We start from the raw sequence: 13,321 nt of genomic DNA, 5'->3' as shown, positions 1-13,321 counted from the left end.
TAAATGCTGGGATTACAGACATGCACCATCATGCTCAGCCTGATTTATAATTCTTAAAACAGATCAAAAAGGGAGCACCTAGAGTGCCACAGCTGATTTATAAGTCTCCTTTCTCTTGCAATATTTCAAGAACACTTAGTTATTCTGACTGATGCTACAGTCAATAATTCAAAAATGTAAAAAACATGTAGTGAAGTCGTCCCGCCATTCCTTTTTCCAACCCCCAGTTCCTCTTCCTCTTACACATTAATTAGCTCTCCTTCAGAAGATATTTTTTTTTATTTTTTTTTCCTTCAGAAGATATTTTATGAAAATAATTTCTCAAATGACTACACATTTACATGTATCTTACATTTTTTATATAATTTACTTATTCTTTTTATATAAGGTTCAGCTGTACAGTATTTTATTATACTATCATTTACTGGGTCACAGGGACAGCATCTACTGAGGGTTTATAATCCAACAAAATTCCAAGCATGTCACTGAATACACATGAAGAAAGCACCTCAGGAGTCCTGGGGGGTAGAATTACCAAGCCCTCCATGAGGGCTTTCAAGTTTGTCACACCAAGTGACACATAAGAATATTTATTTCCCTATTTATTTATTTTTGATGTATTTAGTACAGGGCCTATAGGGTCTCACTACACAGATCAGACTCCAAGTGATTCTCCTGTTTTCAGCCTCCCAAATGCTGGGATTACAGGTGCACACTACCACACCATCTCAATCACCATCTCAGCATGCTCTGGGTGTGAGGCTGGCAAGGCACACTGGGGATCGAACCCCAGCCGCCATGTCTGCCTAAGCATGTTAATCCACCCAGCTATCTGGCTGGTCCTTATTTCCCCACTCTTATGGAGATTAAAAAACACATCACACACACTCCACAAATAAAACAAAGACTCCTTCACCTTACTTACATGATATTATGCATCTTTTTACATCTTTAAGAGCCATTTGTATTTCCTGAGAATATGTTTCTTGGGGATACAATCTTTGCTATTTTCTAAATTGTTCATCTTTTTCAGGCTAAACTGGCACATGCTGTATGTAAGTGAATTAGGTCTCTAGGAAGAAATGCAACTGTTTCTCCTGGTGCCTACCATGTCTTCCAGCTTTTCTCTAAATTTTGTCATGTAGCATCTAATTTTTACAAAGGCATTTTTTTATCTAAAATATAGTATATACTCATAATAATCTATTTTATTCATTTAATTTTCATATTCTCATCAGCTGCAACTTTTGGTACTCCTTGAAAAACATTCTTATATCCTCTCCACAAGAAGAGTAAAAAGTACCATACATTCTAATGACTAGCACAAAACATTTATTATTTTTAACAGAAAGGCATATATAGTAAGAAGAGCAGAAAGAGTAACAGAGAAATTAAAATTTATCTCAAAACCAACTTTTGTCAGGAAGACATCTTCATAGACAAGAACAGAAATACAGAAATCTTAAACATATCATAATATGGGCTGTTTGGGTTTTCTTTCTTTTTGGTTTGGACTATTCCAGGGAGATCTAATTAGGTAAATTTTAATTTGAACAGTTTCATCAAGGCCCACCCTAAATGTTAGATGAATTTGCTTTAAGAAAAGTCCTCATTTCATGACATTTGAATTTTTTTTTCTTGATACAGGGTCTCCCTAGGCAGTTCAGACTCATAGTGATTCTCCTGTCTCAGCCTCCCTAGTACTGGTGTTACAGGCATATGCCACCACATCCAGTTCCAGGGCCAGAAAAGCACATGGTACTGAGGATCAAACTCGGGACCTTGCACTTGCCAGGCAGGCACTTATGCCCCGGAGATATTTCCCCAGCCTTTGAATTTGTTTCTGGCTGTATCTAATTTCAAGCAATCATTATTCAGAGGATAATTTTATTTTGTGTGTGTGAAAAACATCAAACTTAATTTAAAATTAGCAAAAAATTTCTACTTATAATCACTGAATCTGTATTCATGTGGATACCACAAAGTATGTCAAGATGAACAGAATTTATAAAATTTGAAGGAAAAATCTTTTAGAGCATCTAAAAATACTGGGAAATTAAAGCTAAATTTTTTTTTTGTTTGTTTGGTGTCAATGACCAAACCCATGGCTTCCAGCTTGCTAGGCAAGTGTTCTGCAGCTGGCTAAATCCCCAGCCCCAAGGTTCTTCATATTAATGAAATGAGAAAATCAATAGCCTCTAAGTTATATGTCCCAAAATAAAATCACTGTTTTCAGATTTTTCAGAAGTAAATCAGGGTGCTGGGTGTGGTGGCCCATGCCTCAGCACTTGGGAGGCTGAGGCAGGAAGACTGCACTGAGTTCAAGGTCAGCTTTTACTACATAGTGAGACTCTATTTCAAGAGAGAGAGGGACAAGGAGGAGGAGAAGACAGGAGAAAACTCATACATTATACTTGCTATCTCACATCACATCTGCATGTAAGGCAGCCTGAAATAGCCAAAGAAACAAAACAAAACAAAACAAAACAAAAATCCTTCATATTTGCTACATCTGCTTATAAAAAACAAATAGAAGCAGGTATACAAATAAGGAAATACACGGTTGTCTCAGGTTCCAAAATACAAGCTTTTGTGTGATACAACTCTTATACAGTAAATTCCTAGTTTTTCTGGAATAGCAAATTAACAGACATGTGCATTTCCAAAATCTTAGTAATACAATTTAGTTTGGATTTTTGAGCCAAGGTCTTGCTATGTACTCAGGCTGGCCTCAGACTCATTTTGGAGATCGGTCTGGTCTTGAAATCCAGGTGATCTTCTTGCCTCAGTCTCCCAAGTGCTGGGATTACAGGCATGCACCATCATGCCTGGCTACGAATTTTGATTCTGACCCAATGCTATAGTGTGAAAAGCGATAAAAGCACAATGTTTTTGTAGTCATTTAGCAAAGAAAGGCTGAGGGAAAACACTGTCAAGAGACAGCTTCTTCTTCGTGCAGCCTCATCAGAGCTCTTAACACCTCACTGGTAAAGAATCCACTCTCCTTTCTGTCAACTGAGTTTCAATTTTCTAGAAAACTCTAAACATTGGTCCTTATCCATTTCAAGTCAAAGGAAATGCTGTAACACTTAACATTTACTTAAATCACATAAATTAATTGCATTAGTGTTAGGTAGATGCATTTCAAGTGCTCCATAAAGGGAAAGCAGCAAGAATCTAGACGTTAAATCTCACATGGATCCCCTACTTACTATAGCATGATCCTGCTTAGATTACTCTTCACAATGAAGGTGAGCAAAGGCACATAAAATACCCACTTTTTGGAAAGAGAATGGCACTTGAAGCCTCAGGCCTGGCCAAGGAACTTTTCCATCCAGGACAGTGAAACTTACACCCTCAGCACCAACAATGGCAGAAAAGGGCCTTGCTCACCACTGAGCTCTGAAGAAACACATTTGCTCTCCCCTTTCTTTCAAGAAGGTGAGCCTGTGCTATGGGGCAGGACCCGAGGACAGGGCCATCACAATTCCATAACAGAGAGAACTGCTGCCAACCTGGCTTTCCTGGATTTATAAACACTCTTTACCCAACTCTACTTCGTGCACCTGGGAAACATCTCAAAGATACTTTTCTGTGAGTTGCGAGGCTGCAGGGACTGAGCATTTCTAGGAACACTGTGATGATCTCTGCTGGACTTTGGCATCTTTCTTTCACTAACTGAAGGCCTCGGCTGGGCTTTAAAAGGTTGCCAGTTTTCATCTCTCAAGCCTCTCCGAGGTCTGGGCTCCTCGGTGGCCATTTGCCTTTTGAGGCTGTGTTCTCCAGCTGCCTCCCTCTGCCTGGAAGCTGCTGACTGTCTGGTCAGCAATCCGTTGGGTGCCGTGGAGGGTGCCGTGGACGCTGTGCGGAGCTCGTACTGGTCACGGTAGCCTTTCTGCCAGCTGGGCTTCCTTTGTTTTTCTTCCTCCTCCTGCAGCTGCAAAGCTAATAACCTGTCCTCTTCTTCTTGCTTATGTCTCTCAAAAAGTTGATGTTCCAAATCTATCAATTTTTGGGTAAAATTTCTTTCTGTTTCTTCATCTGTGTAAGACCTGGGGAACATCTTTCTCCTTTTTGCAGAGCAGCTGGGATCCCTGGCTGCTTCGGATGCAGGCTCCTGGTGTTTTCTTTTGGAAACATCATCAATAAGCAGTAGACCAGACTCCTCATTTTCTGTTTCAACTGTGCAGTCTTCAGTCACCTGGGTCACATGGGGTAGAATGCCCCCATTCCAAGCTTGGTCCCCAAGCTCAGTGGAAGATGTTTGAGAAGACGGAGCTTTGTCTTTTGGTCCTGTATGATTTGTAACACACAACTCTTCATCATGATTGTCTGACTTTGTCTTGATCTTGCCTTCAAGGCACTGAACTGCATCATAGGCACAGAGCCATGGCATAGTTGAGTCCACCAAAGACATCGCACTTGATTCCTGAACCTCAAGGGACACTTGTGGCGAAAGCGTTGGCATATCTCCAGCTTCCATGTCTTGCCACACAAGAGTCTTGGCAATGTTACTGCCAACTGTCTGTAGAAAAGATATGCTGCATGTCAAATCATAATCTACAAAGCAGATGCCAGAGGTGAGCAGTCACTACACATTACCAGGTGGTACTAATCATTATGGTCTATTTTTTTGGCAGGGGGCATTGCTGAGAATTGAACCCAGGGCCTTGTACATGCTAGGCAAATGCTCTACCTCTGGGCTATACCTCCAGGTCTAATTCTTTTTTAATAGTACTACTGCCAGTATGGTGGTACAACCCTGTAATCCCAGCATTTGGGAGGCTGAGGTAGGGGGACTGCTGCAAATTTGAGGCCAGCCTAGGCTATGTAGTAAGTTCAAGGCCACCCTGTGTTACACAGCAAGACCATGTCTCTAAAATAAAGAAAAAAATTATTCTTTTACTATCTAAAATAACACACATACATATTAATATATATATATAAACATTATATATATGTATATATAACGTATATATACATATATATTTTGTGTGTGTGTTTGCTTTTTGCGGAACCGGGGATTGAACTCAGGCCCTTGTGCTTGCCAGGCAAGCGCTTATTCTATTGAGCTATCTCCCCAGCCCCAAAATATTTTTAAATGGATTATGTAATTTGGGGAAGTGTTTGATCTTCTCTTTAGTTCCTATTTATCTCCTATATCTATCTATCTATCTATCTATCTATCTATCTATCTATCTATCTATCTATCTCAGTTTCTCATATAGGAGAAACCATGGGGTATTTGAGCTTGTGTAACTTCACTTAACATCGTAAACTGCATCCATTTACCTATGAATGCCTCAAATTTATGTTTCTTTATGGCAATGTAGTACTCCACTGTTGTATAAACATCCCTCACCCTTCTTTTCTTTCTCCCTCTTTCTTTTTCTTTTTGGAACTGGGGATTGAACTCAGGCCCTTGCATTTGCCAGGCAAGCGCTTATTCCACTGATCCATCTTCCAGGCCCCTATCTCCCTCTTTCTTGAAAGAGTCTTGCTATGTAATGCTGGCTGCCCTTGAGCTTGTTTTTGTAGCCCAGGCTGGCCCCAAACTCACAGTGATCCTCCTGCCTCAGCTTCCCAAGTGCTGGGATTACAGGCATGCACTACCAGGGCTGGCTAATACTATATTTTCCTCATCCACTTATCTGCTGATGGACATATTTGCCATTTCCAAGATCTAGCTATTATAATCTGATTTTTTTTTTTCTTTTGGGTACCAGGGATTGAACTCAGGACCCTGTACTTGCTAGGCAAGCACTTATTCTACTGAGCTATCTCCCTGGCCCTGATTTTTTTTTTTTTTTTTTTTGAGACAGGTCTCAATATGTACCTTCAGGCTGGCCTTGATCTTAAAGCAGTCCTCTTGCCTCAGCCTCCCAAGTCCTGTGATGACAGGTGTGCACCATCATATTTGGCTGCCTCTAGTGTGTGTGTGTGTGTGTGGTATCCAGGATTGAACTCAGGACCATGCACTTGCCAGGCAGGTGCGTGTCTTTTGGTGACCGGGTCTTGCTATGTACTTCAGGCTGGCTTTGAGCTCACTATGTAGCTCAGGCTGGTTTCAAAATCTCAGTGATCCTCCACCTCAGCCTCTCAAGTTCTGGATTCCACACATGCACCACCACACCTGGCTGTAAAATAATTTTAATTCTTTTAGGAAGACACCTAGAAGGGCTCTCAGCGGGGTCAAATGAAATTTCTATTTTTAGTTTCTTAAACATTTTCTATTCTGATATCAAACAAATATTTCAAGAAATGAAATGTGATATTAAAATACCTGTTTTCTACCGGCAACAAAGGCATAGGTACTTTTGTCTACAGCATCATGGTTTGCTGTGTACATTCAAAATTAAAGGAGCCGCAGTGGTCTAAAGCTCCTACTTAGAACAAGCTTAGGAAAGCACAGGGACCACGGTTCAATCCCCTAGCACCACATGCCAGCCAGCCCCGCCCCCTGGTGGGCTGAGCTGGGCACACACACACACACACACACACACACACACACAAAATAAATAAATTAATTAAAAAAAAATAACCAAAATTAAAGGGGCCGGGGAGATGGCTCAGTGGAATAAGCACTTGCCTGGCAAGCGCAAGGGCCTGAGTTCAATCCCTGGTTCTGGAAAAAACAAAAAAAATTGCCTACCAAAATTAAAGGAAATACTAAAATTAGAAGTTAACAAAACATTGCTCTTGTTTTAGCCAATCTAATTAGTCTTCTCACTCTCACACCTTAAGTGACATTTGGGATAGGAAAAATATTCTAGCTCTACCAACCTACCTACTAATCCTGGGCATAAGGACAACTGCCTTGTAGAGCTGGTAACTGTGACTATTTTTCCAAGAGAGGGTTTTGCTATGCAGTGCAGGCTGGCGTCGAACTCACTTTGTAGCCTAGGCTGGCCTACAATTCAGCCTCCTGAGTGCTGGGATTACAGAAGTGTGCCTGGCTCATCCTGATGACATTGAGAGAGATTACACACACACATTATTTGGGATATAGCAAGTGTTCATTAGATGCTGAGTGGTATAAAACCACCCAGTTGAATTCAAGGACCTGTGAGGGAACAACTAGTCAAATTCTGTGTGGGAAACTAACCTTGGCATGTGTCCCTCTTTTCCAGCCTATGTCCTGAAATCCTGCTAAGAATGAAATGCACCTGTAATCATGCCCCACGCTAGCTTACAGTAACAAGGACCCTGACTACTGCACTGCATCTGTGCCAGGAGAGCGAATGCTTTATGAACCTGAGGTTCTCTGTGACTTCCGGCTCTGGCTGGGTATATATGGGGGCTGTTACGAGATAAACAGCAAACCTAATGCTGCCCTGCCTGCATGGCTCTGCTTCCCATCTCAGGGTTTTCAAAGAGATGCTGGTGCCAGGTATAACCTACTCAGTCTGTGACTGATCATCCAGGTCAGAGATCAGGCAAGTATGGCCTGTGGCCCAGCTTTTTTTTTGCAGAACCAGAGATTGAACTCAGGCCCTTGCGCTTGCCAGGCAAACGCTTATTCTACTGAGCCATCTCCCCGGCCCTGTGGCCCTGCTCTGGGATGTGACATTCTTTACAGTTTTACTGGAAGCCAGGTCACTCATTTGCTTATACAATGGCAAGAGGCTCTCACACTTCAAGGCCATGGCCGCATAGCTGTACTGACTGCAAAGACTACATCATTCACCCTGCCCAAGAGCAAAGGCTTCCTGAGTCCTAGCTTTGGTGAATTTAATGATTAAGAGGGAGCTCCAGAACGCAGCATGCCTTAAAAAAAGGAACCATAGGCAGGAATAATCTACAGCATTAACAATCCTCCCTAAGAACATCTTCGTCACCAACATACCTTAGAAACGGAGTTCTTCCTGACTTCCTGTCCAGCTGGAGACTGTGATGCTGACCCAAATTGAGATTTAGGTGACAAATACCTTTAAAAAAATTGTCAAAGTTGGAACACTTTGAAAGATAGCTGGTATGTGGCCGATACAAGAAAGCCAGGTGACCGTTAATGATCAAGGCTGCCTGCTGTCCTGACCTGTTGCTTTATCAGAGTGCATCCCACCATCCCCAAACCTGAAGCAGCACATGGCTAGGGTGTAGCCCAATGGTATGGCGCTTGCCTAGCATGGAGGAAGCTCTGGCTTTGAACTCTAGCATTGATGAAAATAAGAAGAAGGCTGAGTATAGACTCCTTTTTTTTTGGCGGAACCAGGGATTGAACTCACACCCTTGCGCTTGACAGGGAAGCACTTATTCTACTGAGCCATCTCCCCAGCCCCTAGACTCCTTATTTAAAAAATAAAAAAGGTAAAAAAATAAAATAAAAATTAATAAAACAGTATGTAAGTAAAACTAAATAATAATTATTCATTTATTTTTACTTATTGGATACAGGGTCTCACTACGCAGCTAGGACTTCTAGTGATCCTCCTGTCTCAAGTTCCCCAGTGCTGGAATTACAGGTGTGTGCCACCACACCTGATTTTGGGGCCAGCACAGCATGCGGTACCGGAGATTGAACTTGAGTCTTTGTGCTTGCCAAGCAGGCACTCAGACTGCTGAAGTATCTCCCCAGGCCAAAACTAAATAATTATTGAAAGAAGTTTAAAAGCCAGGTGTGGTGGTAGGTATCTTTAATCTCAGTACTTAAATGGCTGAGGCAAGAAGATTCCAAGACTTCAAGGCCAGCCCGGGGTGCATGACTACATTACAAAAGACTAAACAAACCAAAACAACAACATAAAGGGGACCACCCTATCACATAGGAAGTAGTATATTATTGTGGTGGTTTTAATTTGCTTTTCTGCAATAACAAATGATGATGAACATCTTTCACATGCTTATTAACCATTTATATCTGACTGAAAAATGTCTTTCGGTTGGGATAAGTAGGGACAAAGCAAGGGGGATTGCAAATGCTAGTTAAGTGCTCTATTATGAAACTAAAAATACTAGCCCCTTTAAAAATCTTTTTCTCAGTACTGTGGGCTGGCCTTGAACTTACTTTGTAGCCCATGCCGTTCTTGAACTTGCAGCAATCCTCCTGCCTCAGCCTCTAGAGTGCTAGAATTACAAGTGTGCACCACCATACTTGGCAATTTACTTCCGAGAAAGGGTCTTGGTAATTTACTCAGGCTGGCCTCTAATTTGTGTTCTGTCTCAGCCTCCCATGTAATTAGGATTACATATACAGACAGACAGTCCATTTTGTCCAGGCTGGCCTGGAACTCCTGGGCTAAAGTGATTCTCCTGCCTCAGCCTCTCAAGTAGCTGGGATTACAGGCAGAGTCCCTGGTTATGGTTTTTTTCTTTTTTTGGTACTGGAGATGAAACTCAGGACTGCACTTCTCAGGCAGGTGCTTATGCTACTGAGCTATCTCCCAGGCCCCCTGACTGTGTTTTAACTTTTAACCTGTGGTCTTGAGAACTGAAACCAAGGCCTCATGGATACTAAATGCTTACTCTACCACAGAGTTATGCCCTCAGTCCCTTAACTATTTTTAACTTTAACTTTAATAAACTTATCAGTTTTTGGATATCTGTTTCCAAATTCACTGGTTTATCTCTAATAATTTTTTATGTTTTTATACAGTAGTACCTTGGTTTACAAACTTGTTTTTTTTTTGGGGGGGAGATGGCTGCAGTCATATCTGTCCCTTGATGGAGAATTTGTGAACACAAGCAAAATTCTACTGAAACTTTTGGTTGTGAATTGAACCATTTACAAAGAGAAATTCATGAAACACGGCATTACTGTATTTCAAAGTAGTTAAGATATATAGATTCATGAGTTATACCAAGTAGAAGTCAATATTAAATACCTACATTTTTTAAAGTTTATTTTTATTAGTCCATGTTTGTTGTACATAATGATCACAGCTGTTATGGGACACTGGTAATGTATATAACACATCTTCTTTTTCATCCATCTACTTCCCTTTCCCTATGAAATACCTAATTATGCTTTTGTCTTGATTTCTACTTTGCATTCAAAATCTGTTATTTCGGGCTGGTGAGATGGCTCAGTGGTCTAAAGCACCTACTCAGAACAAGCTTAGCAAAGCACAGGGACCGCGGTTCAATCCTCCAGCACCACATGCCAGCCAGCTCCACCCCCAGGCAGGCTGAGCTGGCCGCGCGCGCACACACACACACACACACACACACTCTCTCTCAAATAAATAAATAAATTAAAAAAAATCTGTTATTTCATTTAATAGTAACTACCTCATTTAACTTTTTCTTTCAAATCTTCCCACACCTCTTTCAAAATTTCAACAAATTTTGGAAGCAGGCTGCGTAACCTACCCATACTTACTCAGTTTGGCTCTATCTCCTCTGATCACTAGGGCATCCCTTATGTCCTCATGAACCATCGAGCCTATCTGTTAATTAATGCTAGAGGGGCACTGCTAGGGATAAGGTCAGGCCACCAATAATAACCTCATGATTTCTTATAAAGTAGGGAAAAAGTATGATTCAGAAGCTAGGAAAAAAGGGCAGAAGGGGCATGGCAGCTAAGCCTCCCAGTATCCACATGATTGGCTTGGAAGCTGCCTAGTGGAGGTACAGCATCCTTCTGGGTATGTTGGGGGGACAGGACATGGAGGCATGGCCTTGGGCACTATATCCAGTTCCCTGCCACCTGCTCTTCTTCCTGGCTGCCATGAACTAAATGGCTTTACTCCCATTGCCCTTCTGACATGAGGTCTTTTGATGGCTGACCACAGACTGAAGCCCCTTGCAACTGTAAGTCAAATTAAAACTTCCTCCTTTAAACTGTCAGTGTCAGATACTGCATCCAGCAATGGGGGAGCTGGCTACTATTGGAGGAGATATATATATATATATATTTGGATAGGGTCTACAGGGTCTCACTACATAGATCGGACTCGTAGTGATTCTCCTGTTTTCAGCTTCCAAAGTGCTGGGATTACAGGCACACGCCACCACACCCAGTCTCAATCGCCATCTCAGTGCACCCCACAGGTGGGACCGGCACCGCATGGCACGCTGGGGATCAAATCCCAGCTTAAGCAGGGCTTTAGTCCACTGAGCTATCAGGCCAGCCCCAGGAGGATTGATTTCTTTCTTTCTTTCTTTCTTTCTTTCTTTCTTTCTTTCTTTCTTTCTTTCTTTCTTTCTTTCTATTTCTTTTTTCTTTCTTTTTCTTTTTCTTCAGGGATTGAACTCAGGATCCTGCACTTGCTAGGCAAGCACTTATTCTACTGAGCTATCCCCCTGGCCCCTTGACTGTGTTTTTATTGAATTTAAACTAAGAGAAAGAGGGACTCAACTGGTTCATTTTGTGAAAATAGGAGTAATATGAGCCTGGACCAAACAAGATAAAAAGTGCAAATCTGTCAAAAGAAGCAGTGGGGTAAGAAGCAGGCCAGGTTCAGAGATATGGGAGTAGCTCCCTCTTCACATCATTCTCAGACCACCTTTAGGGGCTTATCCCAAGTCCACAGGGAAAACTTTCCTAATGGCAGCCTAACATGAACACAAAGCAATGGCTCAAGGCTGTTGCTCAATAGTTGGATATGTTCACTTACTTCTGTATATCTCCAGTGTTTTTTTGTTTGTTCTTATTTTTCACTTGCAATTTGGTTGTGACTGGATCAGATTTTCTGGAATTTGAAGGAGAAGCCAAGACACTTTTCTCATGGAAATTATTCTTCAAGAGGAAAAAAAAAAAGCATAAAAAGCAATGTTAAGGGCTTTAAGATAAAACAAGCTGATAATTGGACTAATCAATTCAGAACCCACAGAATTTTTCAGAAATTATGTATGTGTTACATGTACTTTAAAAAATACTGACCATGGAAAATTCAAAATAGCCATCCCTCTAAACCCATGGATTCTGTACTCATACATTCAACTTCTTGCCTCAGCCTTGTGGGTGCTGGAATTACAGGCATTCTCACCGTGCCTACCAAAACTACACCATTTTTTAAAATTGAGAAATAAATATAAATGAGACAGTTTCACAGCTGATTAATAGGTTTTTTTTTTTTTTTTTTTTTTTTTTTAAAGGGATTTTAGTTTCTCAGGTTCCGTATCTGTGGGAGTTCTTAGAACTAATTCCTGGTGGACACTGAGGGATAATTAAAAAAATGAAGCCCATCCAAATTGGCCTAATTTTTAATATAATTATGCACAAAAATAGGCAGACTAGCTGAGTGTTGACAGTGCGGGCCTATAATCCCAGCACCTGGGAGGCTCTGGCAGGAGGAGCTGGGAAATCTAGCTTAGTTGGTAGAGTGCTGACCCAGTATCCTGGGTTCAACCCCTAGTACCAAAAATTTTAAAAAGAGCTGTGCTTTAAGGGCATATCAATATATATCACAATTAAGCTTCTTTTCACACTACTGGGAAAATTTAGATGATTGTTCACTATCACCCAGCTTTCATATTTACCAAAATTTTATAATTTTTTTTGGGGGCAGAACCGGCGATTGAACTCAGGCCCTTGAGCTTTCCAGGGAAGAGCTTATTCCACTGAGCCATTTCCCCAGCCCCTATAATTTCAATAAATCTGCTTTTATAATCCCATATGAAAACTGCAAGAATTAAATAATAGGCCTGTGAACAACAGGTACATATAACTCCAAATTTTCTTCTTCAATGTATTTTCTTCTCTATTCCACTAGTTAATGCCTTTTATTTAATGTCTTGATTATCTTTCTAAATGTACTTTACTTAAATTGAGAAAAGATATACATAAAAAAACCAGACAGCCAGACATACTGTTGCATGTCTGTAATTGCAGCACTTAGGAGAGTGAGGCAGAAGGATTACTATAAGGTCAAGGCTGGTCTGAGCTATATACTGTCTTCAAGTCAGGCCTGAAGGGGTTAGGGAGATAACTTGGCAGTCTAAGTGCCTGCCTGGCAAGCACAAGGATGCAGGTTCAATCACTAGTACCACATTCTGTGCCAGCCCTGCACACAGAGCAGGCCACTGAAACCAGGAATGGTGGCTCATGCCTATAATCTCAGTGCCGGGGAGGCAAAGACAGGAGGATCACTAAAGTTTGAGCTGCATATTGAGACCCTATAGCAAATTAACTAATCAATTATTTTTTGTAAAATGTTAAAAACAAACAAACAAACAAACAAACAAAAAAAGCCTATTAAAAAAGAGACCATAGGGGGCTGGTGAGATGGCTCAGTGGTCTAAAGCACCTACTTAGAACAAGCTAAGCTAAGCAAAGCACAAGGACTGCGGTTCAATCCCCCAGCACCACATGCCAGCCAGCCCCGCCCCCTGGTGGGCTGAGCTGGCCACATACACTAAATAAATAAATAAACAACAACAA

The 13,321-nt window shown here is 41.3% G+C and overlaps 1 protein-coding gene across 3 annotated transcripts in view; it reads right to left on the bottom strand.

Moving 5' to 3' along the window:
• Positions 1-2,334: 2,334 nt before the first annotated feature.
• Positions 2,335-13,321, bottom strand: part of Rnf168 (ring finger protein 168) — a 26,070-nt gene continuing 15,083 nt past the window's right edge. For 2 of the 3 annotated variants that reach the window (XM_004644547.2, XM_023704725.1), the window contains exons 4-6: positions 11,556-11,677; positions 7,847-7,928; positions 2,335-4,525 (exon numbers count right to left, since the gene is read on the bottom strand). In XM_004644547.2, the coding sequence (XP_004644604.1) occupies positions 3,554-4,525; positions 7,847-7,928; positions 11,556-11,677 (1,176 nt within the window). In that variant the 3' untranslated portion in view covers positions 2,335-3,553. The remainder of the gene's footprint in view (positions 4,526-7,846; positions 7,929-11,555; positions 11,678-13,321) is intronic. The other variant, XM_023704724.1, reaches the window with a different exon arrangement.

The sequence above is a fragment of the Octodon degus genome, unplaced genomic scaffold (assembly GCF_000260255.1).
Source record: "Octodon degus isolate 3935 unplaced genomic scaffold, OctDeg1.0 scaffold00203, whole genome shotgun sequence".
Classification (NCBI taxonomy): domain Eukaryota; kingdom Metazoa; phylum Chordata; class Mammalia; order Rodentia; family Octodontidae; genus Octodon; species Octodon degus.
This window is presented reverse-complemented; position numbering and strand designations above follow the sequence as displayed.